The 27,854-nt window shown below is 45.4% G+C and overlaps 1 protein-coding gene across 2 annotated transcripts in view; it reads left to right on the top strand.

Annotated features, from left to right (window-relative positions):
• BRD3 (bromodomain containing 3) overlaps positions 1-27,854 on the top strand; it is a 47,976-nt gene that overhangs the window by 11,122 nt on the left and 9,000 nt on the right. For both annotated transcript variants that reach the window (XM_074556485.1, XM_074556484.1), the window contains exons 2-10: positions 13,689-14,015; positions 15,363-15,500; positions 16,445-16,592; positions 17,970-18,184; positions 20,993-21,364; positions 25,511-25,639; positions 25,996-26,187; positions 26,525-26,760; positions 27,256-27,548. In XM_074556485.1, the coding sequence (XP_074412586.1) occupies positions 13,815-14,015; positions 15,363-15,500; positions 16,445-16,592; positions 17,970-18,184; positions 20,993-21,364; positions 25,511-25,639; positions 25,996-26,187; positions 26,525-26,760; positions 27,256-27,548 (1,924 nt within the window). In that variant the 5' untranslated portion in view covers positions 13,689-13,814. The remainder of the gene's footprint in view (positions 1-13,688; positions 14,016-15,362; positions 15,501-16,444; positions 16,593-17,969; positions 18,185-20,992; positions 21,365-25,510; positions 25,640-25,995; positions 26,188-26,524; positions 26,761-27,255; positions 27,549-27,854) is intronic.

Here is a 27,854-nt window from a genome sequence, read left to right as displayed (position 1 = left end):
TTTTTAATAATACCCTGGGAGGCTCCTGCTGAAACAGAGTAACTCCAGACCTCAAAGCCTTCCTTTTTGGAAAGAAGAAATGCTAAGATTGTGTATTTCTTTCTTTTTAGTCTGCACTGGATAAAAATACTTGTGCTTATTTAGTGTTTTGAGACAATGTTTAATAAAAGGATTGGGCAGGGGGTAACAGTCTTGTACAATCTTCAGCAGAAGCTTGATTGCAATATTGTCTCTCCAGTGCTGAGACAGTAGCTATTGCACTGAAAGGCTTTTTAGTTGTAGTGACCTATGCATGCAGAGTTTAAATTAAGAAAGAATGCACGTGCAACGTGAAGTGTCTGAGGGGTGTTTTCAAAGCTGACTCTGGAGTGTTTGTTCTGTTATCTTCACATAAAAACTAGGCTTCTGGAAATAAAACTGGTGTCATAGAAGCACCAAAGTGCTTACAAAAAGTTTAGTTCTTGTCGTTCAATAAGTATTTAGAGGAGAAGCATGTTGAAGGCTGAGTTCCAGCTCAGTAAGCGTGCTGGGCAGCCTTGTCCTTGCACTGCCTGTCTTTAAAGAAGGCTGATTTTGTTATTAGTCAGTGTCTGCAAATGCAAATGTTCCTCTGGGCTTCATAGCTGCTTGTGTCTCTGCACTGCTGTGTGCAGTGACAGAAATCACAGTTCTTGATAATCCTGCAAGAGGCCTCTTTGCTGAGTTAAGAACTGTGTGTTTAAAACTCATCTCTTAAAGCAGAGTGAGTCCAATGGGGGTTTTTGGTATCCTCAAACCTCACTTGCAGGCCAGGGCTGAGGTCTCTCCCTGTGAGGCTGAAGGCAGTGCACACACTGGGCTGGGACTTGCAGGAGTTTTCCCAGGCACATCTTTTACCTGCTGCGTGTTCTGAATGATGCTGTCTAATATTTACCATTTCCCTTGGAGGGGAGGCACTTGTGCAGTGGGGTGTGGGTTTCCAGCCAAGCCCTGCTGCACTCCTAGAATCTCCCTCCTCCTCCCGGGAGTAATCTGGGAGCCTGATCTCTCTTGTTGACAGCACAAACAACTTGGGAGTCAAATCCCTCTCCTCGGCAGCAGCTGAGTGATGTACTATGGTCTCATATTTCAAAGGCTTAATTACTTTTACAAAATATATTGCTCTGTCTTCTTTGGTAAGCTATCAGGTGCTTTCAGCACAGGCAGAGCTACACTTTGCTAAATAAATGAACAGAGAGTGTTTTGCATCTCAGTGTTGTTGATTGTTTCTCTTTAATCCTGCTTGCTCCTTCTTTGCTAATTTGCAAAATTCATTAATCCTCAGTGGGTTTCCCAATCATTACCATAAGCCATATGTTTTGTTTTGTGTGTGGTGTTGTTGTGTTTTTTTTTTTATTATTTGGTTTTGTTTTATTTCAATTTGCCACATTTTTCTTTAGTAGTAGCCCAGAACCGTGTTGCAGGCAGTGGAGCTGTGGGAGTTGGGCGGGAGCCATTGTGTGCTGTGCTGCTCAGTGAGCTGTCAGGACATTTTGGAAGGGTCTGTGCATCTCCAGCTTTTCATTCCACAGGATCTTACTGCGACATCAGCGTTGTTTTGTCAATCATTAGTGCTTGTTGGAGGTGAAAAACTTTCTGTGAAAAACTCTTTAACCCACTTGTTGCTAAAGCCAGTGTTGTAAGAATGTAAATTCTTCTGGAGAGCAGTGCAGAAGTCCTCTGTAATGTGCTGTGTTTTCTAGCAGTCCTTTTCCCTTCTTCTTGATTAGATACTGACTGAAGGAACTGCTCACCTCTGTTTTGGGTTCCTTATGCACCTTTCCAGGCCTTGGTCTCTTTTCAGGAGATGTTGTCACTTTTGGAAGGGTTTCAGCAGTGTGGATGACCTGGTCAGAGGAGTTTGTTTTTCTTCTTTCCCGGGAGCAGGGTTTTCTCCTCTCCACCAAAATTGCAACAGGTGTAGCAAAAACAGTCTGAGGTGAAATTTCTGTGCTTGAGGGACTGATCTGGAAGAAATTTCCCTGTGTGCATTGATCCCATTTACTGTCAAACCTTGAGATTTAGACTTGGATGTGATTGACACTGGTCTGCTTTGGGAATAATCCTGTTTGCTCCTGCCTTTCCTTTAAAGAGAGAGAAGCAGGGAAGGATTGCTGTTCCACTGTTGAGGTTTATACTTGGAGAGCTTTCCTGACACAGCTGCAGTGCCATCCATGCAGAGCATGCACTGGCACAGAGGTACAGGCTGAGGTGTTCTCCATTGTGACTGACTCCTGCAGTAACCAAACCCTGCTTGGACTGAAGAGAATGCACATTTCTCCTGCTGGTGCTTTGTCTTTTCAACTGCTCAGCCCATCCTTGTGTAACATCACAGAGGGTGCCTGGTTGGGGATCTCCCTTTCTCAAAACCCATCGATATGGCCATGCTGAGATAAATCTGTTTTCTATGACTGCCCTGGTCCATTGGTTTGGCTATAAGCAAGTGCAGAGTTTGCAGTCCAGAGCTTTTAGCTGGGAGGGGCTGTAGGACGTAGCTGCCTTTTTGCTTACCAAGGCTGGTTTAGGAATTGTGTTGTGCTGTGAGCTGTAGTGAAAGTGGTAAATGGAGCACATGTGTAAGAATTGTCTGAGTTTAGTGGAGAATGCTGTTCCTTCCTGGAAAGCATTGCTCTTTGCTGTTCCTTCTGGAAAGCATTGCTTTTTGCTGTTCCTTCCTGGAAAGCACTGCTTTTTACAGCTTTGCTCTTGCTGCTACAGTCGTGCTCAGGGTCTGTGAAATAATGTTGAAGTGCAGCACTTCAGTGAAGAGAAAGGGAATGTTCCTCTGAGTTTCCCCTGGAGTAAGAGCTTACCTGAGTGAGTGGGAGTGTTCTGGATCAGTGTATTCCTGTCCTGGGCAGGAACAAGCCACATGGGAATCAGTTGGGATACTTGTGTCCACACTGCCATGGTCGTATTTCCTTGGACTTGAGCTTCATCCATATGCAGGAGCTCTGAGCAGCTTAGGGCCTGTGTGCTCTAAGCCGTGGGTGCTGTGAGCAGGAGCTGTGCTGGGGAGGCTGTGTCACCGTGTCCTTCTGTCCTTCTGCCCTCAGCACTGTTCCCTGGGGCTCTGAGGCAGTAGGGAGCACCTTCCCCTCTTTTCCTGGATCAGCAGCCTCTGCTTCCTGTATAGGGAGGGTAATAAACTTTAAGATCCAAATTTTTGCTTTTTTTGCAGACTGTTTGGGGATTTAATTCAAGCTCAGAAACTGCTTTGATGCTCTCTAAGGGAGCCACAGCAGCTTAACTACCACAGTTTGTTCACACCTCAGCTGACCTGGAACTTCCTTGCATAGCTGAGCAAGTTTATGGATCTACCCAACCTTAGCAAAATCACTTTTCATCGGAAGTAGCAGAGCCCATAGAGCCTTTTGTGCTTGTGTGGCTGTGTTTGCTTTAAGTTAACCCACGGAGTTATTCCGGGACAATGTGCTTGTTCAAACACAGGGCACTTCAATTGCTTTGGAAACAGATAAAGCCGAGCTGGTGGGAGTGTGCACAGGGGATGAGTGGTGGTCGTCAATGGGAGGGTGCCTGCTGTAACAAGTGGCTGCTCTGCCTGCAGAGCTGCAGTCATTCCTTGCTGTGTGGGGCTCTTTCCCTGCCCCATTAGCAGCTCTAACGTTACCGTGGCTCAGCTAACAAGCAGTATATTTATGTCATGGTAATTCAATCCCTTCCATTTCATCCTTCATCCCCTTAAACTGACTTGATTGTTGTGTATTGATTTTAGGTGGACTTTGCATGGGAAAGGTGCCGTGCTGTAGTTGTAAACCCAGAGCATGATTTAAACCAGTGGCAGCTCATCCATTTTTACTGCACTTGTAATGCTTTTTGTCCTGAAATTAACTGTTCTTTTTCAAAATAGTAGCTTTAATCATTTAAATACATAAAAACAAATTTGAAAGTTAAGTAGGAGAAGGTGTTGGAGTACAAGAAGTGTATAAGGGAAGTTGTTGATGAAGATATTTTCTCTAATGAATCACTTTGGTTCTGCTCTGTACAGTGAAATGCTTCAAACAAGTTAACAGATGGATCTGGGTCTGTTTATTAGAAGTCTGTCTATGTTTGCATGGAGCTGCCCCTAAGGAGAACATCTGTAGCACTTGTAAATCATATTAATAATGCTGATATATGGCCTTGCAGAACTGGTGGTGTGAGGAAGAACTGCAGTGGAGGTTCTTGGCTCCACAACGCAGGAAACAACTCTTTAAATAGCTAATACAGAGGAATTAAATGCTATTTGCAAGGGCTCTGTATTTTATACTTTGCTCAGAGTACTTTCTGTACTTAGTTTTGTAAAAAGGAGGTGATTTTCCTGCTTCTGTAGCCTCTTAAACTCAGCTGGAAGTGGAATTTGACTGTATCTAACCCCCCCTCCCTAACAGGTGCCACTAAAGACCTTTTGGGTGTTGTGGTTTATCTTTTAGAAATGTTTTTAAAGAGTGCTGCAGTGTGGGCAAAGGGATAAAGCAGATGGCAGTTTTAGCTTTGCACTTTCTTCCAATGACAAGGAGTGTTGTACTTAGTCAAGAATTTGTTTCCAGAAACCCCAGTGATGGTATTTGAGCACCCGGTAAATACAAGTTCCTTTGTGTTCTTGATTCTTTTTTCCCCTTTCTTTAAAATTGGTGCAACCATAGGACTGAGAAGGGGTTAATCTATAAATGTGTGGGAAAAGGCTAATGACTTTAATTGCAGATGGCAGTGGAAATATTGATATCCCCATTTTCCAAGTGGGGGATAACCAGCCTGCAGCCTGGGGTGTCAGACCTGTCAGCAGGCTGGCTTGTAGCAGGAATTTTTGTAATTCTGTGCAGGTACAGCAGATGCTCAGAGATGCTCTGCCCAGCAGGGAAGTAGTTGAGCTCTTGTGGCTTTTTCTTTTCCTTTTTTTAGACTTTTCTTCAAAAAGCTTTCTGTCCAATAATCTCTCTTTTTGGAAATCAAAGTGCAGAGAAAGAAACAATCATGACAAAACCTGTTGTGCAAAGGCTCTGTGTCCTTTATTCACTGCATGTTGAATCAAACAGAGCGAGTTTGAGGCTTTTCCTTGTGCTCTAAAAGTACACAGAGCACCTCAGGCTGATTAAAAAGAGGAAGGCCTGGCTGTTTCAGGACTCAAATGTTTAACTGTGTGCATCACATCCTTTAAAAAGCAGAAAACGAGGGTGTAGATGTAAAATAATCCCATCAGGAGTTGTGGACCCTGTATGGGTGTTGCCACGTTCTGCTTTACTGGCTGTACCTAAATGCTGCTGCTGTGCATGCATTGGCTGAAACTTGGGGCAGGGCCAGAGTGTGTGTGGGGTTTTTTGTTCTCATTTCAGTTAGTTTGGTTGGTTTTTAATAATTTATCTGAAATACAGGGTGTTGACCTGAAATTGGCAGAATGGTTTGCTGGAGTCACAGGATGAGTGCTCAGGAGTGTCACTGTTGGAGAAGGGAGGCTGTAAAGGAATAGGGGAAATGTGGGCAATCAGATATGGAGGCAGAGCCCTGAAGGAGATGGGTTATGAAGCTTTAGCCTGTAGTTCAGAAAAGTAGTCTGGGTGTGATCCAGCATTTAACAGCAGCCTGTGGTCAATCACATTTTTAAACTGCATGAAACAGGGAGCTTTCACTTCTGTCTCCTCACTCTGTTCATCCCTCCTTTCTCTTGTCTTTCTCTATGTTTTGTTTTCTCCCAGAGGGGGTAGGTTAGCTGCCTGCTTCCTCTTGTAGTTTATCTGCTTGGTAGTGTTTGTATCTGTTTCTATCCACCAGTTTTGTTTCCTGAAGGAATACAAGCAGAGGCAGCCCCAGGCTGACTTCTGCTGGAGCCACTGAGTATCAGGTTAAGACTATTCAGCATTATCATCCAGTTCTGAAATGATGAACAGCCCCAGCTTGCTGCTTTTCACTGGGGTGCTGTGTCCAGGATGGACCTGTTGCTTCTGCACTTTCAGCTGGGTGATTTCTCCTTAACAGCTCTCAGCAAGTGATTTTTCTTTTGCTCCATGTGCATTTTCTGATGGCTGGGCAAGCAGGAATTCAGAGATTCACTGCCACTGAGATCTGTTACAAGCAAGTTCAAGCTGAAGGAACATCAGTTTGTCACACAGTTTGTCTCCCACTTTCAGAACAGTTGGTGATGCTGATTTGGAGGATGCTTAGAAAGGGTGATTGTGGTTCAAACCCAGGTGAGAAAATGGATTTGTAGTTCTGGTTGTCCTTGAAGTGTGGATTTGAATGCAAAACCAGAGGTGAGTAGAAATGGAAGAGTGGATTCTGTCCCTCTGTGAAACTTAAAGTGATGGTAATTCCAGAAACAGAGAGAGGTGGAATAACAAAGAAGGCATCCAGCAGACAGCATTTGTGCCAGTTCTGAATTTGCAGAATTGCCCAGCCTGCAGAAGTTGGGACTGAGTCTGTGGAGTCTTTTGCTGTGCCCTTCAGCAAGCCTTGAATTTGAGGTCACCCGAAGTTTTCCACTCCTTGGGCATTTTTCATATAAACATGGAGATATCCCTTCTTGATTAGGCTGCAATTTCTTTTTGTGCTGTTATAGGAAATGCTATGGCAGGGAACAGGATCTCCTTGTGCAGTGGGGTTTCTCTTGCTGGGATCCTGTTCTTCTGCAGGTCTGGGGGGCACTGACACCCCCAGCTCTCCCAGCTATTGTGCCTGAGGCAGTGGCAGCACCCACACTTCTGATCAGCCTGACAGGAGTCTCCAGCCCCAGATGTGCAGCTCTGAACTTCCCTTATTATTTTACCTCTCTCTAACAGCTGGAAAAGGAATTGACTCAGGTGGAGAAACCACAAAGTGTGCAGAGCTGAAGTTTGTTGCTGCCTGTGCTTAAATCTTCCTTAGAAAGAGGTTTATCTTGATTGACCAATTAGTTGTATCTTGCAGGGGATAAGTCTGCAGAACCCTCTGTGGTGAGGTGCTGAGCCACAGAGACCTTGCAGCTGAGCGAGAGGGGAAAGCTGCTGAGCACTTTGCAGGATCAGCCTTGAAGTGGTGCCTGAATCCCAGAGGCCTGGGCTGCTGCCTGTGTTGTGGTTTGCACTGCACTTCCAGTGTGCCCTCAGCCACATTCCTGCCTCCCTCAGCTCTCCTGCCCCTCATCCTGCTCCTGACACGCTGAGAGCATGGATGGTATGTGGCCGTGTGCCAGCACCTTCCCAGTGCTTCCTTTTTGCCTGATGTCCGAGGCTGCAGGGCTGCTGCTCCATGGGGGCTTTTGGGGGGCTGCAGTCACCCCTACAGGTGCTAGGAGTTATAAGTGTGCAGTGCACTGGCTAGGAGGGAAAATCTGCTCCAAGCAGGATCTTTTGGCTGTCTGGTTTCTCCCTGGCTCTGCCCCCCGTTAGGTGCTGTGGGTTCAGCCCTGTGGGTCACACAAGGTGATTCCATTGCGTCTCCACCTTTCCCCTCTGGGGGAAAAATGGCACGAGCAGAGTCTGCCCAGACATGTGGTTATCCCAAACACTTCACTTGCTATGCCAAATCTCTTATGTAAAAGCCCAACAGTTTTTTTTTTCCATTGCCATAAAGGTGTAATTTGTGTATCTTGTGAGAGGCACAACCACCAGCCTTTTCCTGTTAGCACCTACCCATTCCCATCCTGCTGATTTGGATGTGCAAGCCACCAGCTACTCCAAGTACTCTGGAACCTGTTCATAGATCTCATTTATTACAGCTGAGCATTAAGTTAACTTTTCCATGATAGGCCACCCAGTTAATTTGCTGAAATACCTCCTGGCTGATTTTTTGCAGGTTCAGTTCAGCTTATCTGAGTCCAGACCTTACTGCAGTCAGGTCTCAAGGCTGGCTGAGCTCCTTCAGTCAGGAATCCAACACAGAGTGAGCTGTGTAACCACTCGCTGTGCCTTCCTCCTGCAGCCTTTTTAACAGAACTCTGTAACTCAGGAGCTTGAACAAAACCAACATAGTCTGAGTTGAAATTTGCCTCTGTGTTTTCCACAAAAAGCAGGGCAGGAAGAGATGTCCAGAGGTCATTCTGTCCTTCCCAGTGCAAAGGAAGGTCAACCATGCCTAATTCATTACTGACATTGGTCACTTAAAGCTGTTACCAAAGCCATGAAAATGAACTTGGTTTAGTGTTAAGCATCACTCCCTGCATTTGAAACTGCAGCCTTTAGAAATCCGTTGAGCCCCATTTGATTTGTGTGTGCTAAATTCCTGCTCAGACTTGTTCAGAAGGTGCTTCCTGTGGCATTAGTGACTTGGGGGAGAGAAATACTCTGGCCTCAAATTATCAGAAAGTCCATCACTTTATTTGAGGTGCCTATAACAGTGTTTATAAGTCTCCAGTGCTTTTATAAAGTGACCTTTAGCTACTCCTGGGTTTGAAGGCATTTAATCAGAGATCTTACAGCAGTGAGATTTGCTGGGAGCACTGAGTAGGCATCAAAACTGAAGACCTCATAAATTCCCAGTTACTCCTGGCTGATTCCTACCTACTGGTTAGGCTCCTTACTGAGGAAACACCTGCTCTTATAATAGCCAAGGAGAGAGCAAGGGTAGGAAAGCCATCTGCATAATCTAATGAGCATTATCAAAAGCCAAGGAACTGACTTAATCTGCTGTGATCTTTTCCCCTCCCTCGTGCAGAGGTGAGCTCAGGACACAGTTGCATCTCCCAGTCTCAGGATGTTATTAAGGCAGTGCTCAAAATAATATGCATGAAAAGCAAATCTGTGATGTGTGGAATTAATGATTTGGGAGACAGCAAGGATGGCTGAGTGGACTTGGAGAGTGCTGCAGTGTGCCACAGGAGCACTGCAAGCCAAATTCCCACTCCTGCAGGGAAGCAAAGTGTAAATCCCAGTGTCTTGAGGGGGTGGCATGTTGTGTGTAGTGTGTCTGTCTGCCAGGGCAGGGTTGGCTGATAAAGCAGCTCGTCTGTCCTCAAGTCTTGCTCTCAAATTGCACATCCCTTGTGTTTGAAGGCACCATCCCTGCTGACATGTTAGTAGGTACTGAAAGCTGCCTGAAGTTCAGTTCCTCTGTGGGGCTGGGAAGGGAAGGAAAAGGAGGAGGAAAAGGAGACATCCACAAGTTTTGTTTCCTTTTGAGGAGATTGATGTAACCCTTAATTTCTACAGCCATAGAGTGAAATAGGTACAACCCTCATTAATAACCTTCCTTGACTTTGTATTGACATTCAGAAGTGCTAAACCTCTCCTGCAGAGAAAGTCAGGGCAAGATGACCAAGGCTGGGCTGCTTCTCTCACATGGTGACCAATCTGAGCAAACTTCCAATTGTTGGGAAAAAAGAGATTGAGAGTCTGCTTTGGAGGCTGCAGGAGCAATGCTTGGAGGACACTGCTCTGGCTGCCCTGCTGGCAAATTTTGGGTCTGGCTGCTGAGTGGGGCGCTGTGAGCAAGTCACCTCACCACGGTGTAAAGTGTGAGTTGTGAGCAGCAGCCCTGTGAGGAGTGAGCAGGGTCTGTGTGTGTGCAGAGTGTGAACTGCTGAGGGACCTTGGTCTCTGCCCAGCCTCTGGGTGCTACTGTAATGTAAATAAAAATGTGCAGATAACAACGAGGTCAAGGAACATCTCTCAAACTCGATAATTTTCCCTGATGGGAAGATTTATGTGGCTGTTTCTTTGCCGAGCTGGAATTCTGCCAGATTTTGATCAATGTCCAAGTAATCACGCTGAAATACTATACCAAGGAGAGGGGAAAACCAAGGAGTTGTGGGACTGCCAGGCTGCTGTTTGTTTAATTATTTTATTAAAAAGAAATTAAATAATATTTAAGGTAGTAGTAATTTGAATTGAGTAGTTTAGAAAATATATAAATAAGGGATAATTAGGTTTTAATAATAGCACATAAGCAAAAGATACTGTGGGGTACGGAGGACAGAGTTTTGGGATTTTTGTTACTTTATGTGCAAGTTTGTTAAGTGAAAATTATTTTTTATATACTATGTTAATGTTATTTTTTCTCATTTTTGTTTTTTTTAATTTTTGTTTTTATTATTACTTTTACGCATGTGTTACTACTTGGTTTGGTGGTCACACAAGTCTTTGGGCGTTGTTTTGGATGAAGACTTCTCTTTTTTTTGTTTTTTAATTTACTTTTGGGTAACACACGTGCACTAAGCTAATATAATGTAAGTTAAGACTAATGTATTACTGCATTTACATATTAAGGTAATAAATTTCTTATAATTAGTATTCATCCTACCTAGCTGGGTTTTTTCATGCCTGGTTTGCCACACTGAGCTTAAACTCCAAGACTTAAAACCTCCCTTCTTTGAGGTTTTAGGTTTTGTTTTTAATTGCTATCTCAAATTGAATAAGAAGGAAAAACAGTGTTCATTCTTTGTGTATGACAGCACTTCAGGGTGTATTCTAAACTTGCAATATCAAAACCACTTCTGCAGACAGAGAAATCAAGAATAGCTCCTGCTACTTGAACATTATAGGCCTGAGGAGCAGGATAAGTAGTGATTCAAAAATTAAAATTTATGAAGATTTTACTGCAGGGCTAAAAGAAATCTCACCTTAGCCCCTCACTGAAAGGTGCACATGGTGTCTGTTTTGGCAGTCTGCACTCCAGGCTTGTACAGTGATGTCCTGAGTCACTGTCCCTAATAGTTGAAATATTTCTTGATACCAGTGCAGTTTCAGAGGGTGCTTAGACGAGAGCTGTGTAGTTCAATTCTACCTGTAGTTATGGAATAATTGTAAAAGCTTGCTTAATTTTTGTGTGTGGCTCTACTGAAGTGTCCTCTTGGGTGATTTGTGTGGTAATTTGGGATGTCAGATGGTCAGAGCTCTCACTTCCCTCTCTTAATAAATGATGTTTCACATGGGCTAGATTTCTCAGGCATGATTTATATTTAATTCAAAGCCATTGCCTTTTGGACATTTCCAAAGCATTTTTACCCTCATCATCCAGATTCCTCATAGTCCTGCTTTTTACATTTATAAAAATGATACCATTTTGAGTTTTTAAAGGTAAAGGAATGGCTGTAGAAGCAAATTCTTAGTTTTAAAAATTACAAAGTATTTTATATCAAAGCAGCTTCCCAGCAAATGGTGAAGAAACTGCTGGACCAAGGGTTGAAGGTACAGTGAGGCACATTAAAGCTTTATTTATGGCAGGACAGTACTTCCAGGTAGCTATTTCTGTCTTGTGCAGGATCCAGCAGTTCTGTGCCAGTGCTGCTGGGAGCTTTGGAGCCACTTTGGGGTGTAAAACCCAGTGTGTTGGAGCAGGGACCTGACCAAGTTGGCTGTCATGGTTCTGCCCCTCCTTGTTTTGGTAATGTCCTTAATTAAAATCCTTTCTGAGTTGTGTCACTGATGACTGTTCCATGCTTTTATGGACTGTCCAAGCCTTGTTTAAGCTTGAGGATCAAAATGGCCCCGTGGGGAGGCAGTGCCTGTGCCAGGGAGTTTTCTCTGCTGGGTGGGGACAGAAAGGAGCTGCCACTATCTCCATGGCACAGGTGAGGAGCTGTGGGGTGAAGATACTGAAAGCCTTGGCTGAGGTCAGGGAGAAAAAGTCTGAGAGATGTAGAAGCTATGGATCTGTGGTTTGTTGAATTACAGTTCGGGGATTTAATACAAATTAATTAAAAATCCTTATCAAGTTGGAGTTTGAGAGGTAGGACATGAGGAAATTGAAATGAAAAGAGACTCATATTTAGCCTCAGGTTATTTAAAGGGAAGACTTAAGTTACACTTCATAGTTTGAAACTTGTGACCCAAATGCTCTCTGTGGGTGTTTTATTTCCCCTCAATCCTTGCACTGGATTCAGTTTGTTAATCAAGAAGACAGCAAACAGAATGTTTCAGTGGTGGTCACCAGGGACCTGCAGGCAGCCTTGCATTCTCTGGGATGATGGATGTTGCTCAGAAACCTGAATCCATGCAGGGAGCTCCCCAGGAGGAGACTGAGTGAAACTTCCCAATTATCCTTTTTTTCTTGTTTTTAATTCTTTCTCTATTTACCCCCCTCGATCTGCAGATTGAGTTTTGCAATATTTCTGCTGCTACTTTGACTTGATGGAACACTGGGACAAAATCCTTCCCCAAAACTGAAATCCCAAATAACATTCTAGTTATGAAATTCCATGTGCAGGGGATGCCAGCACCCCTTTTGGCTGCTTGCTGCTCACCCTGCCTGTCACCAGCAGCATGAGCACATGAGAAACCAATCCTTTTGGAGCTAAACTGGGCTCCTGAGATATCAAAAATCAGGGACCATGATTCTGGAGCTATACAAGAGAGTCCTGCTGGCATTTTTCTCCACCCTTGGAATGTAGTGGGTGTTGAACAAATGGTGGCAGCATCAGAACTGGACTTGGCTGTTCCCTGCACAGATAATCACATGTATTCACACAGGGCTTTGGTTTAGGTTTGTAGCAGTTCCCTCCCTCTCTACTGCAGATCTGTTTGTTTGTACACAGCTATTTTGGTAAAATTTCCCCAAGTTAGGTATCTGTTTACTTTTGCCTTCATCTAATCAGCAGCTCACAGGGTAAGTTGATGTTCTATATTTAGTGCAGATATTCAGTAGAGATGATTAGGGCTGTATTAATGCAGAGGTTTTTGGGTTTTTCCTAGAATGTCTCCCTGCTTTTACATTCCTTCTGTCCCTGCTCATGCTTCTCTGTTCAACCAAAAAGTATATTTGTATGGATTTCTAAACATATTTGAAATGATTTGCCTCTGGAAAGTGATTGTGGTCTATTTGCCATGAGAAGAGTAGCTGCAGTCCTGATGTGAGCTGAAATATCCAATGTTTATGGAAGATGACATAGCAAAGCTGTTTACCATATGCTACACAAGGCTCAGTGATACTGGGCTATTTTTACCTCTGCAGTTTGCAGAGGGAAAACCAGAATACAATAATGCAATTTATGTATTCTCCTCTATTTCAAATGTGTCTTTGAGAGAGAAACATGACAGCACTGTCTGAGCCAGGTCACGGGATATCAGTGTAACACCAGTTATTATCTGAGCCTGGATCTCTAAACTTTGATATAAAACTGGGGTCAAAACCAGTCAGGTGCATGCAGGAAGAGGCATAATAAGACATTTATGAGATTCAAAGTGCAGATCACTTCAAATTGGGAAGTTTCTTGTGACACCTTTCACTCTCAGCAGTTCACAGCATCTCCCTCTGCCCCTTCTTTCATTTCCCTGGCCTGAGATCCTCTGGCAGGTGCTGTCTGCTGTTCATTGTGGGATTTCAGACTGCCCCTTGCACCAGGGCAGAGCCCTGTGAGCTGACTGGGACCAGGCAGCGTGGCTCTAGAGACAATGCAGTTCAGCTGACATGGAGCTGGAAGCTGTGGATTTAGCACCTTGCATCAGTGCATCCATGGAGTCTGCATTGCATCCTAGAGCAGATTCTTAGGTTGCCCCGAGTGTTTTCTTGACATGAGGATGCTCTCTGAGCCAGCTAAAGCAAGAACTAGTCCCATGGAGCTTGCTGTGTCTGCAGGCTTTGAATTTGGGAGTTCCACTGTCTCTTGGGTCTTGAACTGTTCCCATCTCCAAGGTAAACTGTGCCACAGGAACAAAGCCAATGGGATAAAGAGCCTGAGTTTAAATATTGTCCACACAAGAAATGTCACAACCTGCCTGCTTCAAAAACCTCTATTTTACACCCTTCCCTCTTTCTCTCTCTAGTTTGCTCTAGGTTGTATGGTTGCACCCTGGAAATGGGATGTCAGTCCCATTCAGGGAGCATAAAGGAAGAAAGAAAATCTCCCCGTTGCTGCCGCAGTGACAGCGAGTGAGAGCCCGAGCAGGAAGATGTCGGCAGTCGCCTCAGCCATCCAGGCTCCTCAGGGCCCCGTCAATCCCCCGCCTCCAGAGGTGACAAATCCCAACAAACCTGGCAGGAAAACCAACCAGCTGCAATATATGCAAAATGTTGTGGTGAAGACCTTGTGGAAGCATCAGTTTGCTTGGCCTTTCTACCAGCCTGTTGATGCAATTAAACTGAATTTGCCGGTACGTTTCTGTCGTCTTCTCAGCATAGAAAGCTTTGTGGTGGTCAGGTTGGTTTTGGGATTGCTTAGAGGGAAAATATCAGTGCTGGGATTGCTTAGAGAGGGAATATCAGTGCTGGGATTGCTTAGAAGGGAAATATCAGTGCTGGGATTGCTTAGAGGGGAAATATCAGTGCTGGGATTGCTTAGAGAGGGAATATCAGTGCTGGCATTGCTTAGAGAGGGAATATCAGTGCTGGCATTGCTTAGAGGGGAAATATCAGTGCTGGGATTGCTTAGAGAGGGAATATCAGTGCTGGGATTGCTTAGAAGGGAAATATCAGTGCTGGGATTGCTTAGAGGGGAAATATCAGTGTTTGGGATTGCTTAGAGGGGAAATATCAGTGTTTGGGATTGCTTAGAGGGGAAATATCAGTGCTGGGATTGCTTAGAGAGGGAATATCAGTGCTGGGATTGCTTAGAGGGGAAATATCAGTGCTTGGGATTGCTTAGAGGGGAAATATCAGTGCTGGGATTGCTTAGAGAGGGAATATCAGTGCCCTGGGATTGCTTAGAGGGGAAATATCAGTGCCCTGGGATTGCTTAGAGGGGAAATATCAGTGCTGGGATTGCTTAGAAGGGAAATATCAGTGTTTGGGATTGCTTAGAGGGGAAATATCAGTGCCTGGGATTGCTTAGAGAGGGGAAATATCAGTGCCTGGGATTGCTTAGAGAGGGGAAATATCAGTGCTGGGATTGCTTAGAGGGGAAATATCAGTGCGCTGGGATTGCTTAGAAGGGAAATATCAGTGCCTGGAATGGCTTAGAGATGAAATATCGGTGCCTGGGATTGCTTAGAGGGAAAATATCAGTGCCTGGGATGGTGTTGGGCTCAGCCAGTGGCTTCATGTGCAGCCAGACTCTAATCCAGAACAAGAAAATGACACTGCACAGCCCTACAGCATCCCCTAATCACAGCCTCTGCAGGTGCTCCAGACCAGCCCAGGGAGAAACTGGGTTAACAGGTGGAAATCTTTTAAAGGCCAAAATGCTCTTAAAATTAGAGACTGAAACTTTGAGCATAGTTTTAGCCAGGCCTGATAAACTTCTGTGAGTGCCAGAGGCAGCCTTTTAAAAAGGGAGGCAGAAATGCTGATTCCCAGACTGGAGGTTGTGTGTTTTGGAGACAGGTTCATAATAATGCTAAGGCTAAAAAGACACAAATTAGAAAATAAATGGAAATATATTTACATTTACAATTTCCACAAAACTTAGTGGGGTGTTTTTTAGAAGGGGGGATGACGAGAAAGCAGGGGTTAGGCGGACTTCTGATTCAGTTTTGTTCACATCTTCCCTGGTTTTCCAACAGGATTATCACAAAATAATTAAAAACCCCATGGACATGGGGACGATCAAGAAGCGCCTGGAACACAACTATTACTGGAGTGCCAGTGAATGTATGCAGGATTTCAACACCATGTTTACAAACTGTTACATTTATAACAAGGTAAAAAAAACCCAGAAAGGCCTGTAGAAAACACCCACCTACCCTGTTACTGTGCAGGTTTTGAGCAGGGCCGGCTCTGGGCCCTCCTTGCAAGGATTTGAAATGCCACTAATTGCAACCATGTTACTTGAAATGCACAAAGCTGTCTTTGTGCTGCCTCTTTCTTCCCCCAGACTAGTTACAATGGCAAATATGCCTTTTAATTATAGGTAGATTTCTGTTTTGGGGTTATGCAGCAAGTTTTTATTCCTTTTATTGTCAGTTAGGAGTTTTCTGGGATGAGCTGCACTTAATGCAGTGCTCTGCAGGTGTTTTGAGGTGCTTTAATGCTGTGTGTTAGACTGTCTGGCACTGAATAGTTTCTGTTAGCAGCAGAAAGGAGTTCAAGAATCATAACTCTGTTCTTTGACTCTGTCTCCATAAATATGTTCATACTTACACACATTTAAATTGCTTTATTATTATTATTTTGGGTTTGGCTCGTTTGCTGTTTTGTTAGGTTGTTAAAATTCTTTGTGTTTTGTTTTCTCCAGTCATTTGTCATCATAGACCCAGACTGGAGAGCAGCTGAAACAAACAAATTAATTAGTTTGAGCCACAGAGTGTGTGTTTAGCCTCTTCCCTTGGACCTGCTGGCAAGCAGGGAAGGACAGCTCATCCGTTCCAGTTTGCTGCTTCCACGCTGCTGCACTGGATACTGGTTTATCAGGCTCCTTCTGAACTCCTGATCATTCTCTGGATGCAGCACACTTAGGGGCTGTAATTATTGCATGCTAGAGCAGAATAGAAGAGCAGGAGAGTGGCAGGAGGAGGGAGAAGAGCTAATCTGTTTATTGTCAGCGTTTGAATACCATAATTTATTTGAAGGGCCTCAGTGTTTTCTAAGCCTGGTCTTCACAGATATGTGAATGATACAACAAAGGCTCATATTCTTCTTTGTGCAGCCCACAGATGACATTGTCCTCATGGCCCAAGCCCTGGAGAAGATATTTCTGCAGAAGGTTGCCCAGATGCCTCAGGAGGAGGTGGAGTTGCTACCCCCAGTTCCCAAAGGCAAAGGTCGCAAGCCCTCAGCGGGCACACAGAGCACAGGTAGGGATCCATGCAGGGACAGGGGATGCTGGGAGCTGTTCCCAAGGCCTGGGACACCTCCTGAGCTGCTGGACTCTGCAGATGGTGCAGAGGCTGGGAAGGGAGAGCGTGGTCTCGCAGTTAAAGCAGTGGGGAGGAAGGTGGGAGATGTCTGGGGATGCTCACTCAGGGTTTCAGGGCTCGTGTGTCTCAAGGCCACCCTGCATTTGTCACACCGATCTTGCCATCTGTGATTTGCCCAGCCAGGCAGCACTTCAGGGAGGGAAGGCATTGCTGCTGCTTCTCTATGCAAAAAAAACAACCCAAGATGTTCATAAATGCCAGTCTGCTGCCAGAGCATGGCATGGAAAGTCTTTAGAGATTTGGGTTTACACAGCTCCCCGTGGGTCCTGGCAGAATTCTGGCACAGCAGAGACTTGGACTCAAATTCTGCTAATTCCCTAAACCCTGTATATTTTCCTTTTGCACACATGATTGCAGCATCATAAAATTAAAGGATTTATTAAGCCATTGCAAAAGGCTACATACACCATTGCATATCAGTGGAAATTAAGTTTAGATCAGCTTATTTAGAATTGATTTTAAATGGATTTAGGACTCAAATGTCCAAGCGTGGTAAAACAGTTCATAAAGGACTTTGTGTGGGCTGAGTTAAATGATGAGAGTAATTTTTTTTCCCTCTAAACAAGATCTAATTGTTGCTCTGGGAAAGTCAATTGTTCCTCTGTTTTCCCACATTTCAGGTGCTAAATGGAGCTATAAATCTATCCAAGCTCAGAGAAATTAATGATGATGTATCTTTTTATCAAAGGATGTTGAAACATAGAAGGAGGATTGCTGCTTTGGTTATTGGGTAGTAGGTTTGTCCCCCTTTATGTTAAACCACCAGGCAGGGTTTTAGCAGTGCAGGTGTAGCATCAGGGATGTCAGGATGCTTAAGCTCTACTGAGAATCATAAAATACAGAGTTGGAAGGTACCCACAGGAATCACTGAGCCCATCTCCTGTTCCTGCACAACCCCAAGAATCCCACCCTGTGCATGGTGGCAAATCTGAAGTGCTTTGCACTCCTGGCTGCTCAGGTGGCTCAGGGCCGTGGTTGTTGCCATTTGCATGGTGTGAACACCTCCCACTGTTCCATCTCCTGCTCTTGCTGAGCTCAGTGCAGCTCTGGGAGCATCCAAGGGGTAAAAGCTATCCCAGAGCAACACTCCATGTGAAAAGCTGCAGTTATTTTTCGTGTGGCTGACCGGTGTAACAGCACCGAGCGAATCCCACCGTGTTCTCTGTGCTCTCCGGGATCCCTCTGCCAAGTCCAGCTTGCTCCCAGTACCCTCCCATGTGTGCCCACCAGCGCCTTTCCCCTCTGCTTTGACAGGAGCGCAGCAAGCCGTGGCCGTGTCTTCCGTGTCCCCGCCGGCGCCGTTCCAGAGCGTCCCTCCAGCCGTGTCTCAGACTCCCGTCATCGCTGCCACCCCCGTGCCAACCATCACCGCCAATGTCCCGCCTGTCGCCGCCCCTGCCGCCGCCGCCCCGCCCCCGCCCGCCGCTCCGATCATGCCCGTGGTGCCTCCCACGCCCCCGGTCGTCAAGGTAAATGCACTGCCAGCCCTCGCTGCTGGGTCCCTGCTGTCCTGCATTCATTGCTGGGTGTTGGGGTGGAGAGGGGTGAGAACGGTTCTGCCGCTTTCCACGCGGTCCAGCCGAGGTGATGGCACCTGTGCGTGCTCCTGCTCGGTTCCAGCCTCTCCTTTCACAGCCTTCCCCTGTGCTGCTGCTCCAGGGCTCTTGGAATTCTCCTCATTTTACACCAGATAGCTCAGAGCGTCCTTTCCCTCTGTGACTGAGCTCCTGATTTTACTGGGGTTCTTCATTTAAGGTTTGCTGCCCAAAGCATCTCTTCCCTCTGTGACTGAGCTGATTTTACTGGGGCTGTTCATTTAAGGTTTGTATCTCAAAGCATCTCTTCCCACTTTGACTGAGCTCCTGATTTTACTGGGGCTGCTCCTTTAAGGTTTGTATCTCAAACTTACTGAGCTCCTGATTTTACTGGGGCTGCTCCTTTAAGGTTTGTATCTCAAACTTACTGAGCTCCTGATTTTACTGGGGCTGTTCCTTGAAGGTTTGTATCCCAAAGCATCTTTTGTCTCTTTTACTGAGCACCTGATTTTACTGGGGCTGTTTCTTTAGGGCTTGTATCTCGGAGCATCTCTTCCCACTCTGACTGAGCTCCTCATTTTACTGGGGCTGTTATTTTAAGGTTTGTATCTCAAAGCACCTTTTCCCTCTGTAACTGAGCTCCTCATTTTACTGGGGCTGTTCCTTTAAGGTTTGCAGCCCAAAGCATCTCTTCCCTCTGTAACTGAGCTCTTGATTTTACTGGGGCTGTTCCTTGAAGGTTTGTATCCCAAACCATCTTTTGTCTCTCTAACTGAGCTCCTGATTTTACTGGGGCTGTTATTTAAGGTTTGTGTCTCAAAGCACCTTTTCCCTCTGTAACTGAGCTCTTCATTTTACTGGGGCTGTTCCTTTAAGGTTTGCAGCCCCAAGCATTTCTTCCCTTTGTAACTGAGCACCTGATTTTACTGGGGATGTTCATTTGAGGTTTATATCCCAAAGCATTTCTTCCCTCTCTGGCTGAGCTCCTGATTTTACTGGGGCTGTTCCTTTAAGGTTTGCAGGCTCCAGCATTAGGAATGTTCCTCTCTGCTTTCAGCCAGTTCAAGACAAGCCTGTCACTCCAGTTGGAGGAGACTGATGTTGCCTGCAGCTTTTGGGTGCATTAGTTCTGTCTTCCTTACTGAGTAATCTTTTGGGAGTTGTCACTGGTGTTTTGCTATTTATTATGTTAATTTATGGGTAAATGAAGACATTACCTAAATAATTGAAATTCTCTTAGCAAGCTGTGAATTGCTTTAAAAATGATGAAAGCATAGCTCAGAGAAAGCTGGGGATCTTTTTATCTAAACTGTGGAATTAACTGCAACAGTTTTGGTTGTGAGGTTGCTTGGACCAGCAGAGGCACAGAATTCTTTTGGTTTTTAACCCAATAGTTAGGGAATTCCTAGAGAAATTGTCAGATCTTGCAGCTAAGCTCTCCTCCTGTCTCACATTTCAGTTTCTGTCCAAATAACTTGCTTCTGAGAATCAATTTCATTTTAAAACTCAAGGATGAACCCAGAAGTGAGTTTGCCAAATACACACTGCAAAATTAATTCTGCTTGGGATTTACTTAAGATTTTCCTTAGATTTCTCCAAGGAACTTTTTCCTCCCTATCTTCCTCTCCAGAGAAATAAATCCTTGATAGGAGCACGAGAGAGCTGAATGGACAGTCCAGCTTGAATTTATGTGAGAGGGTTTATTTGCTTAAGGCAAAATCTACCTTAGCACACCCACTAAATACAGGGGAGTGAGGATTCATGGGTCTTTGGTGATTAATATGCTTTGGTTCAGAACTTACAGCCTGATCCTGCCACTGGGGACTCAGACATGTGCTTAAGTTACTGACACTTGCTCAGGCCCTGTGCATCAGCTGAGCTGCAGTAATTGACTGGGTGTCCTCCTTTCCCTTGCCAAACACCAGGTAAGAGTCCTGGTTCCCTCTCAGGGAAATAACACATTTTACAGCATGGTTGGGCTTGGGTTGGAGCCATGCAAATGGTTGGTTACTGTGGCTCAGGTGATGTGCAGTGTTGGAGCCTGTAGTCACAAATCCCATTTATCCCAGTGAAATAACCGGTATTTTTTCTGTCAGAGGACAGGCAAAACTAAGGATGAGTGAAATATGGGTCTCCTCAAGCCAGGTCTCATAATCTCTTGGAGATCTATTTCACACCCAAGATAGCTCAGCTACCTTAGAAGGATAAAATCAGCAGGATGGCTTCTGTGATAGTGTTGGAAACAAAAAGTTTTAATAAAAGGCAAAATTATAAAACTCTATTCAGAGAAAAAGTGAGCCAGGTGCAAGAGATCCTTGCCCCTGGTAAACACCCCACAAAACTCTTTACAGAATAAAACTGAGCCAAGTGCAAGAGATCCTTGCCCCTGGTAAACACCCCACAAAACTCTTTATAGAGAAAAACTGAGCCAGGTGCAAGAGATCCTTGCCCCTGGTAAACACCCCACAAAAGCAATTTGTTTCTTTGTTCTCTTCTTTTTCTAGTAAATTGCTTTGGACAGAAGGCAAAAAGTCCTGCCTAATAGCTCTCCTTAATTTTGAGGTGAAGCCCCCCCCAAGTCCTGTGAGATGTCTTTTCACCTAATTGAGGAGAGAAATTTGTGAGCTTATTTCCTTTTTAAGGGGACAAAGGATGCTTTTGTCACTCGCATTCCTATAGATGAGCTGTGCTAGGGTCCCTGCAGGCCATGCCCTCATGGAGCCTGTCCCTGTGCCGTTTCAGAAAAAGGGAGTGAAGAGGAAAGCAGACACCACCACGCCCACCACGTCTGCCATCACTGCCAGCAGGAGCGAGTCCCCCACGCCGCTGTCGGACCCCAAACAGGCCAAAATCATCGCGCGCAGGGAGAGCGGCGGCCGCCCCATCAAACCACCAAAGAAGGACCTGGAGGATGGAGAGGTCCCTCAGCACGCAGGGAAGAAGGGCAAACTCTCTGAGCACCTCAAGTACTGTGACAGCATCCTCAAGGAGATGCTCTCCAAGAAGCATGCAGCCTATGCATGGCCCTTTTACAAGCCCGTGGATGCAGAGGCTTTGGAATTACATGACTATCACGATATAATCAAACACCCCATGGATCTCAGTACTGTGAAAGTACGTCCTCTTTTACCACCTCTTTTGGCACAGGGTCCCTCTGCTTGCAGAGGACTGGCTCCTTTGTGGGAGGGGGGAAAGGGAAAGGGTGGAAACTGAACCTGTTTGGATACCAGCTGGATATTTTTATATTTTGTTTCCTTCCCCTCTCCCTTTTTTTGCCCTAACCTGGGACAGCTTTTTTTTTTTCTGCCCTGCAAAGCAAATGATGTACACAAAGTACAATGGCATCCTCTACTCTTTGTGGACAGTCCAGGTATTTAACTGGTGTTCTTAGGATTGTGTTGCACTCTGAGAAGAGGAGGTGCTGTATTTCGTAGGATTCAATTGATGGTATCCCATTTCCAGAAGCTGCTGCCTGCCTACTTGGTGGTGGCAGATTGGCTTACACTGAGCAATTCCAGCTGGGATGTGATGGTACTCAGGCAGATATGTGCTGGTTTTGTGGTTCATACTTGTCTCCTCAAGAGAATGGTCCAATATTCTTGTTTTTCCCAGTAGGTTTGGAGGTTTGCTGAATCCCTTCATGAAGCAAAGCCATATCTTTGTAGTTCCCATCTTCTTGTGAGCCTGGCACTGCATTCTGTATTGATGGAGGGGAGACTTCCATGGTGGCAGGAGGTGAAGATGTTGTTGCTGGCTTTCACTGGCATTGCCAGAAGGGTTTTAGTGCCAGCTGAGCCAGTGCTTGGGATTGTCTGAATGCCCAGGTGACAGAAGGGCAGCTGTGCTTGTAATTCCTGTCATGGTACCCAGGAGCAGCATGTCACACTCTGATGTGCCATGCATCCATCCCAGGGGTCCTCTGGGTCTCCAGACATGCCTGCAGCCTCCTAGCTGAAGCCCCAGGTGATAGCAGGAAGATTAGAGATGGACAGAGTGAAATCCTGACCCTCTCAAATATTTCCATGTGTGCTTAGGTGATTTCCTATTGCAAGAGATTATTGTGCTGTGTTCTGAAAAATCTAGGTGCAAAGTTGTGATTTCTTGGGTTGTGATTTCTTCATGCTTAAATCTCTTTAAGGTCCTGACTTCATTCTTTTAAAATTGTACACCTCTGCCCCTCTCTGGCAAGTGCAGGTGATATCCTCCCTCTGCACCTGACTGGTGTGGGGTAGAAAATTGGAGACAGGCTGATGGCAAACCCAGTGGAGTCTTTTACAGCTAAAGACTCTGGGTTTCTCATTCCACATGGCAGTATTTTTCTTAATTAAGTTGTTTGAAGTGCTGTCTGGTATTGGTTTTTTATGGAGTGTTTTATTGTCATTGCTCTTGGCCTGCAGATCATGGTGTGACTTCTCAGAGATGCAGCTCATCATCTGTTCACTGTGTGGAACAGAAACCTGCCATTTGCAGGCACTGTCATTTTCCAGTGTCAGGGACTTCCACTGTGGCTCTGAAAGGTTTTTCAATTTAATTCTGCCCAAGTGACAATGGCTGTGATAAAGGAGCACATCTAAGGGCCTCCAAACTAACCTGGGAGGAATTATGTGAGAAAGTAAAACACAAGCATTGCTGCAGCTGTAACACATCTTGTCTCTTATTTCTGTGGCTGTTGGGTTTGATTTTCCCCAGAGAACATCCTTCATGTCCAGGAGCATTTTTTTTTCCCTGGCAGAGATGTCCCCAGGAGGGTTTGGAGGTTGTTTGCTCTGTGTGTGGTGCAGGAGGCAGGTTGGCTGTTGTGACTGTGCCAGGGGCAGGGAGATGTGCTGGAATTTTGTGCTGGAATGGGAACAGCTGCAGGGACAGGATCTCTGAGCTCACCTCCACCTCAATTCTCTTTATCAGAGAAGGAAAGAGCAGAACTGCTTGGAGTAGGAAAAGGTGGGAATGTGAGGAGAGAGAGGCAGCAGCTGTAATTCCCTGTGAGGAGGGGGATGCACTGAGGCTGGAGCTGCTGCCCTGTCCCCAGGCAGGCAGGGACCATTGCAGAGCATCCCTGTCCCCCTCTGTGGGGCTGGGGGACCTGGAGCACCTCTTGTGCTCCATCCTCTGGCTGCCAGGTCCCAGCAGTGCCATGGATGTCCCTTTACTCAGTGGTGAGCAAGCAGCAAGCCTTGCTGTGCAGGATTTCCACAAGGAAATTCTACTTTAGGAATAAAGCACTTCCTCCTGGGATGTCACTCTGCTCACCCCTTATTTTTCCTGCAGTTTCAGAGCAGCTGAGTTCAGGGTCTTAAAAGTGAGGAGACATTCTTTGTGTCCTCTGTGGACAGGACAAAACTTAGAGCAAGGGACACATCAGACATAAGGAAACAAATTTATGAGCAGTAAAGATGATTAAAACAATTGATTGAGGGGGAAAATGAGATTGTCTGTGGGACAGAGGATGGGTGAGCTGCCCTGCCTGACTCCTGATTTCCAGTTGTACATATAACCACTTTTTTTTATTTGTAAGCAGCTGGATATCTCCAAGTGTATTTATAAGATATTCAAACCCACTTATTCAAAGTGCTTTTCTTTCTTTTGTTAAGCTAATTATTCTTTATAAGAAAACAAAACAAAAAATCCACAGATTAAAAACTGTAGGGCTAGAAAACTGTTGAGTTTGGATGAAAAGCAAAGCCCCAGACACTGGAATGTATTTCATAGGCAATAATCAGGCCCTGAGTATGCCAAACAAATATAAAAAGGCCTTTCATGCAGTAAGATGTATTTTAAAATAAATGGGCCCTTTGGTTTGAACATATGTTTTGCTTTGGAATTGGTCTGAGAGCCTTTTCAGACAGGAGCACCACAAACCTATTTCCCTTTCTGCTTTTTTGTGCTGTGCCTTCCAGGCTGTCTCCTGGTTTATTCACCAGGAAAATGAGGTCTCCTGACAAAAGTTTGACAGATGTCTGGGCTGCAGCACAGCAGGCAGCAAGGCTGCAGGGATGTCACCACCCTGCACCAGCTCCCACAGGAGCTGAACTCCTGGAGGTGAAATTCTACCCCTTCTTACAACAAAAACAGCTCCAGGAGTCATTGCAGTGTTTCAAGACAGTTAGAAGGTCTATCACAGCTGTGAAATTTCTGTAGTTCTGTGAAAAATGGGAATTTTGCTTGAGTTAGGGGTGGGTGATAGACCCTGAGCACCCCTGCTTGCTGTTGGGATGGGGGATGTCTGTCCCCATCATGTCCCCAGCCTGTCTGCCACTCACCCCTTCCCTTCTCTGGGCACACAGGTGCCCAAGACATACAAAAGGGAAGCCTGTAAGCACTTGGCAAATAGAGAATTTCTTTAAACCCAGGTCTTTTAAATGCAAATGAAACCTAGTGTTAGCTTCTGGTTCCTTTCAGCAGGAGTAATTGGAGCTAAGGTTTTATACATAGTAGTAATATATGCATCAAATCAATTAAGTGCTAGAAATGCTATAAACTGCTCTCCAAACCCAAGCCATTGAGTCCCAAACAGCAAGAGAAATGGCTGGAAGTGAGAGCTGAAAAAGAAGAGAAAGGAACAAGGTACAAATATTTGACATTTATCCTCACTACTCTAGGAGATTACATTATGAGTAGGTTCATAAAGGGTGAAGCCTGTATCCATTTCTATCAGTTGGATTTTAAATTAAGCGTGGGAGTTGTAGTTTCACTGTAAATGCCTATTTTGCTGTAGGAACTGCAGAGCAAACCTCCTGCCCTCTGCAGCAGGAAATCAGAGTTAGATTTTCATGATCTTTTCTGCCCTTTCAGGTTTACAAGACAAATATATCCAAGCATATGTAGAAATACACACTTAGGTACTCCTGTAATTGTAACTTGCTTGCTGACTCTTGCCCTTTCCATCCATGATCTTTGTTTCTCTTAGTTCCTGATCCATTTTTCTAAACTATTCTTCTAATAATTTCTAAATGTTTTCTTGTAGAATGTGGACCCTGGCAGATTTATATTCTACTACTTAGAAAACAAGGCCAGTTTAGAATCTTAGTGTTTAAACTGCTATGAGATGTCAACTTCTTTAATTGCCTGGCGTTTGCTTGTTTTATAAAGCAGAAACTCTGAATGTTATTTAGGAACAAATAACCCAAATCGAACTTCCATTCTCTTAGATGGGATTTTTGAGGCTCTTCTGAGGTTCATGTGTCCTCCATGCAGTTGCTACAAATTCCTTTTGCTTATGACTTTTCTTTTTTCTTTCCCCTTTGGCTTGTTTATTTGCAGAAAAAGATGGACAGTCGGGAATACCAGGATGCACAAGGTTTCGCAGCAGATATTCGGTTAATGTTCTCTAATTGTTACAAGTACAATCCTCCAGACCACGAGGTGGTGGCCATGGCCAGGAAGCTCCAGGTAAAGGTGTTGCCAAATGCATCTTCCAGAGTGTTTTTAGTTCAGGTAAAGGTGAGATCCAGGTGTGGATCTGCTCTTGGCACCATTAAAGGAGATTCCTCCAGCCCTTGGAAAGAGCTTCGTGCTCTCTGCAGGACTGTTGTGCTCTTCACATGGCATGGGCCCAGTGCCACGTTCAACTCCTAAAATATTACATTTAAAGTAATTGGAGGATTTTCTTGGGCTTTTCAGATGGGCAACCATATTTTGTATATTATTATTTACTTGTAGTACACCTGCCCCTGATGTATTTGAGACCAGAGTGAGCTGTCGGTGGCCGAGGCTCCTTCGGTCACCAATTCTCCTCCTTTTTGCAGGATGTCTTTGAGATGAGGTTTGCAAAAATGCCCGATGAGCCTGCAGAGGCCCCCCCTCCACCTCCCCCAACAGCCCCAGTGGTGAGCAAAAGCACAGAGAGCAGCCACAGCAGCGAGGAGAGCTCCTCAGACTCCGACAGCTCCGACTCTGAGGAGGAGCGGGCGACTCGGCTGGCCGAGCTCCAGGAGCAGGTACTGCACCATCCCACCTGTGTGTCCTTGCATTAGACAGAGCACAGCAGCAGGAATTGTGTCCTGAAGAATCCCACCTAGGCTGGCATGCAGGGAAACATCCCCAGCCTAAGGGGAAAAGCATTCAGCTGTGCAGTCAGTGCATGTTGGATGTAACGGTGATTTTCTTCAGGATTATTTTTCTCAGTGCTGATGCTCTCCTTCCTTCTGGGATCCCAGAGCATGAGCTGCTTGATTTTTGGCTTTAGGCTATACTTACACCTTGGGATGTAGAGGGAAGGCTTTGTGGAGGCAGCAGTTACCTTGCCCTGATGGTTTTTCCCCTGTCTCCCCCCAGCTGAAAGCCGTCCATGAGCAGCTGGCTGCACTGTCCCAAGCGCCAGTGAACAAACCAAAGAAAAAAAAAGAGAAGAAGGAGAAAGAGAAGAAAAAGAAAGATAAAGAGAAGGAAAAAGAAAAGCACAAAGTCAAAGCTGAGGAGGAGAAGAAACCCAAGGTGGCTCAACCACCAAAACAAGCCCAACAGAAGAAAGCCCCAGCTAAGAAAGCGAACAGCACAACCACAGCTAACAGGTGAGAGCCAAGAGCTTCCAGCTCTGCCCCTAATTCCTGGGGAAGCTCAGTAGTTGTTAATTTGCTGCTGAATACTGTTCCCATTCCCAGACAACTCCAGGGAGTCTTTAACTCGGAGCTGGCAGTGGAACCACTGTGTTTTCACTGTCCAGCTCTTTGAATCCCTGCCTGATTGCTCTCAGATAAGGTTTTGGGGGGGTTGCCTTTTGTGCAGCCACCAAGAACGTGCCATTTTATGGCTGCCCCCCTGCTGCTACTTGGGCTCATTGTCACACTCCACAGGGCTAAAATATAATAGGAACACAACAGCTGATCTCAGGCTGCTGAACTTTTTCAGCACTTGTGCTGCTGTTCCAGCCATCTGACGAGAGCTTCAAAGCCAAGAGCATGGGGATGTTTGTTATGAGGGAGTCAGGGGGAAAAAAAAAAAAAAAAAAAAAAAAGAATTCATTGCTGTGTCCCCATGAATGTTTTCATGCTTGACAACCTCCCCAGGCAGCCCAAGAAAGGAGGCAAACAGGCATCTGCAACCTACGACTCGGATGAGGAGGAGGAAGGGCTGCCCATGACCTACGACGAGAAGCGACAGCTCAGCCTGGACATCAACCGCCTGCCCGGGGAGAAGCTGGGCAGGGTGGTTCACATCATCCAGTCCAGAGAACCCTCCCTCAGAGACTCCAATCCCGACGAGATTGAAATAGATTTTGAAACCTTGAAGCCCACAACGTTACGAGAACTGGAGAGATACGTGAAATCTTGTTTACAGAAAAAACAAAGGAAACCATTTTGTAAGTCAACCTCCTGGGGCACATGTTCCCCCCAGCAGCTCCTGGGCTCAGCTCTGGAGTCAGGGCATGTGTATTGAGATTCTCTTATCCACCTGGTGGGTATGTGGTGGCAGGAATTTTTTAGAGATTCTTTTCTCCCAAGGAAATGTACAGAAACTTCCTGTTTTTCTCTGTTCTTTCTTCCCATGGTGTCCTGCTGCAGAGACCTGGAGAGCCAATTGTTCCTCTGCAAGACCTGTGGGATGCCTTTATTACTTACCCAGGCTCTGGAAGGCCCTGTAAAGGTTTCAGTCTCATTGTGTCAGG

The sequence above is a fragment of the Zonotrichia albicollis genome, chromosome 21 (assembly GCF_047830755.1).
Source record: "Zonotrichia albicollis isolate bZonAlb1 chromosome 21, bZonAlb1.hap1, whole genome shotgun sequence".
Lineage (NCBI taxonomy): Eukaryota > Metazoa > Chordata > Aves > Passeriformes > Passerellidae > Zonotrichia > Zonotrichia albicollis.
This window is presented reverse-complemented; position numbering and strand designations above follow the sequence as displayed.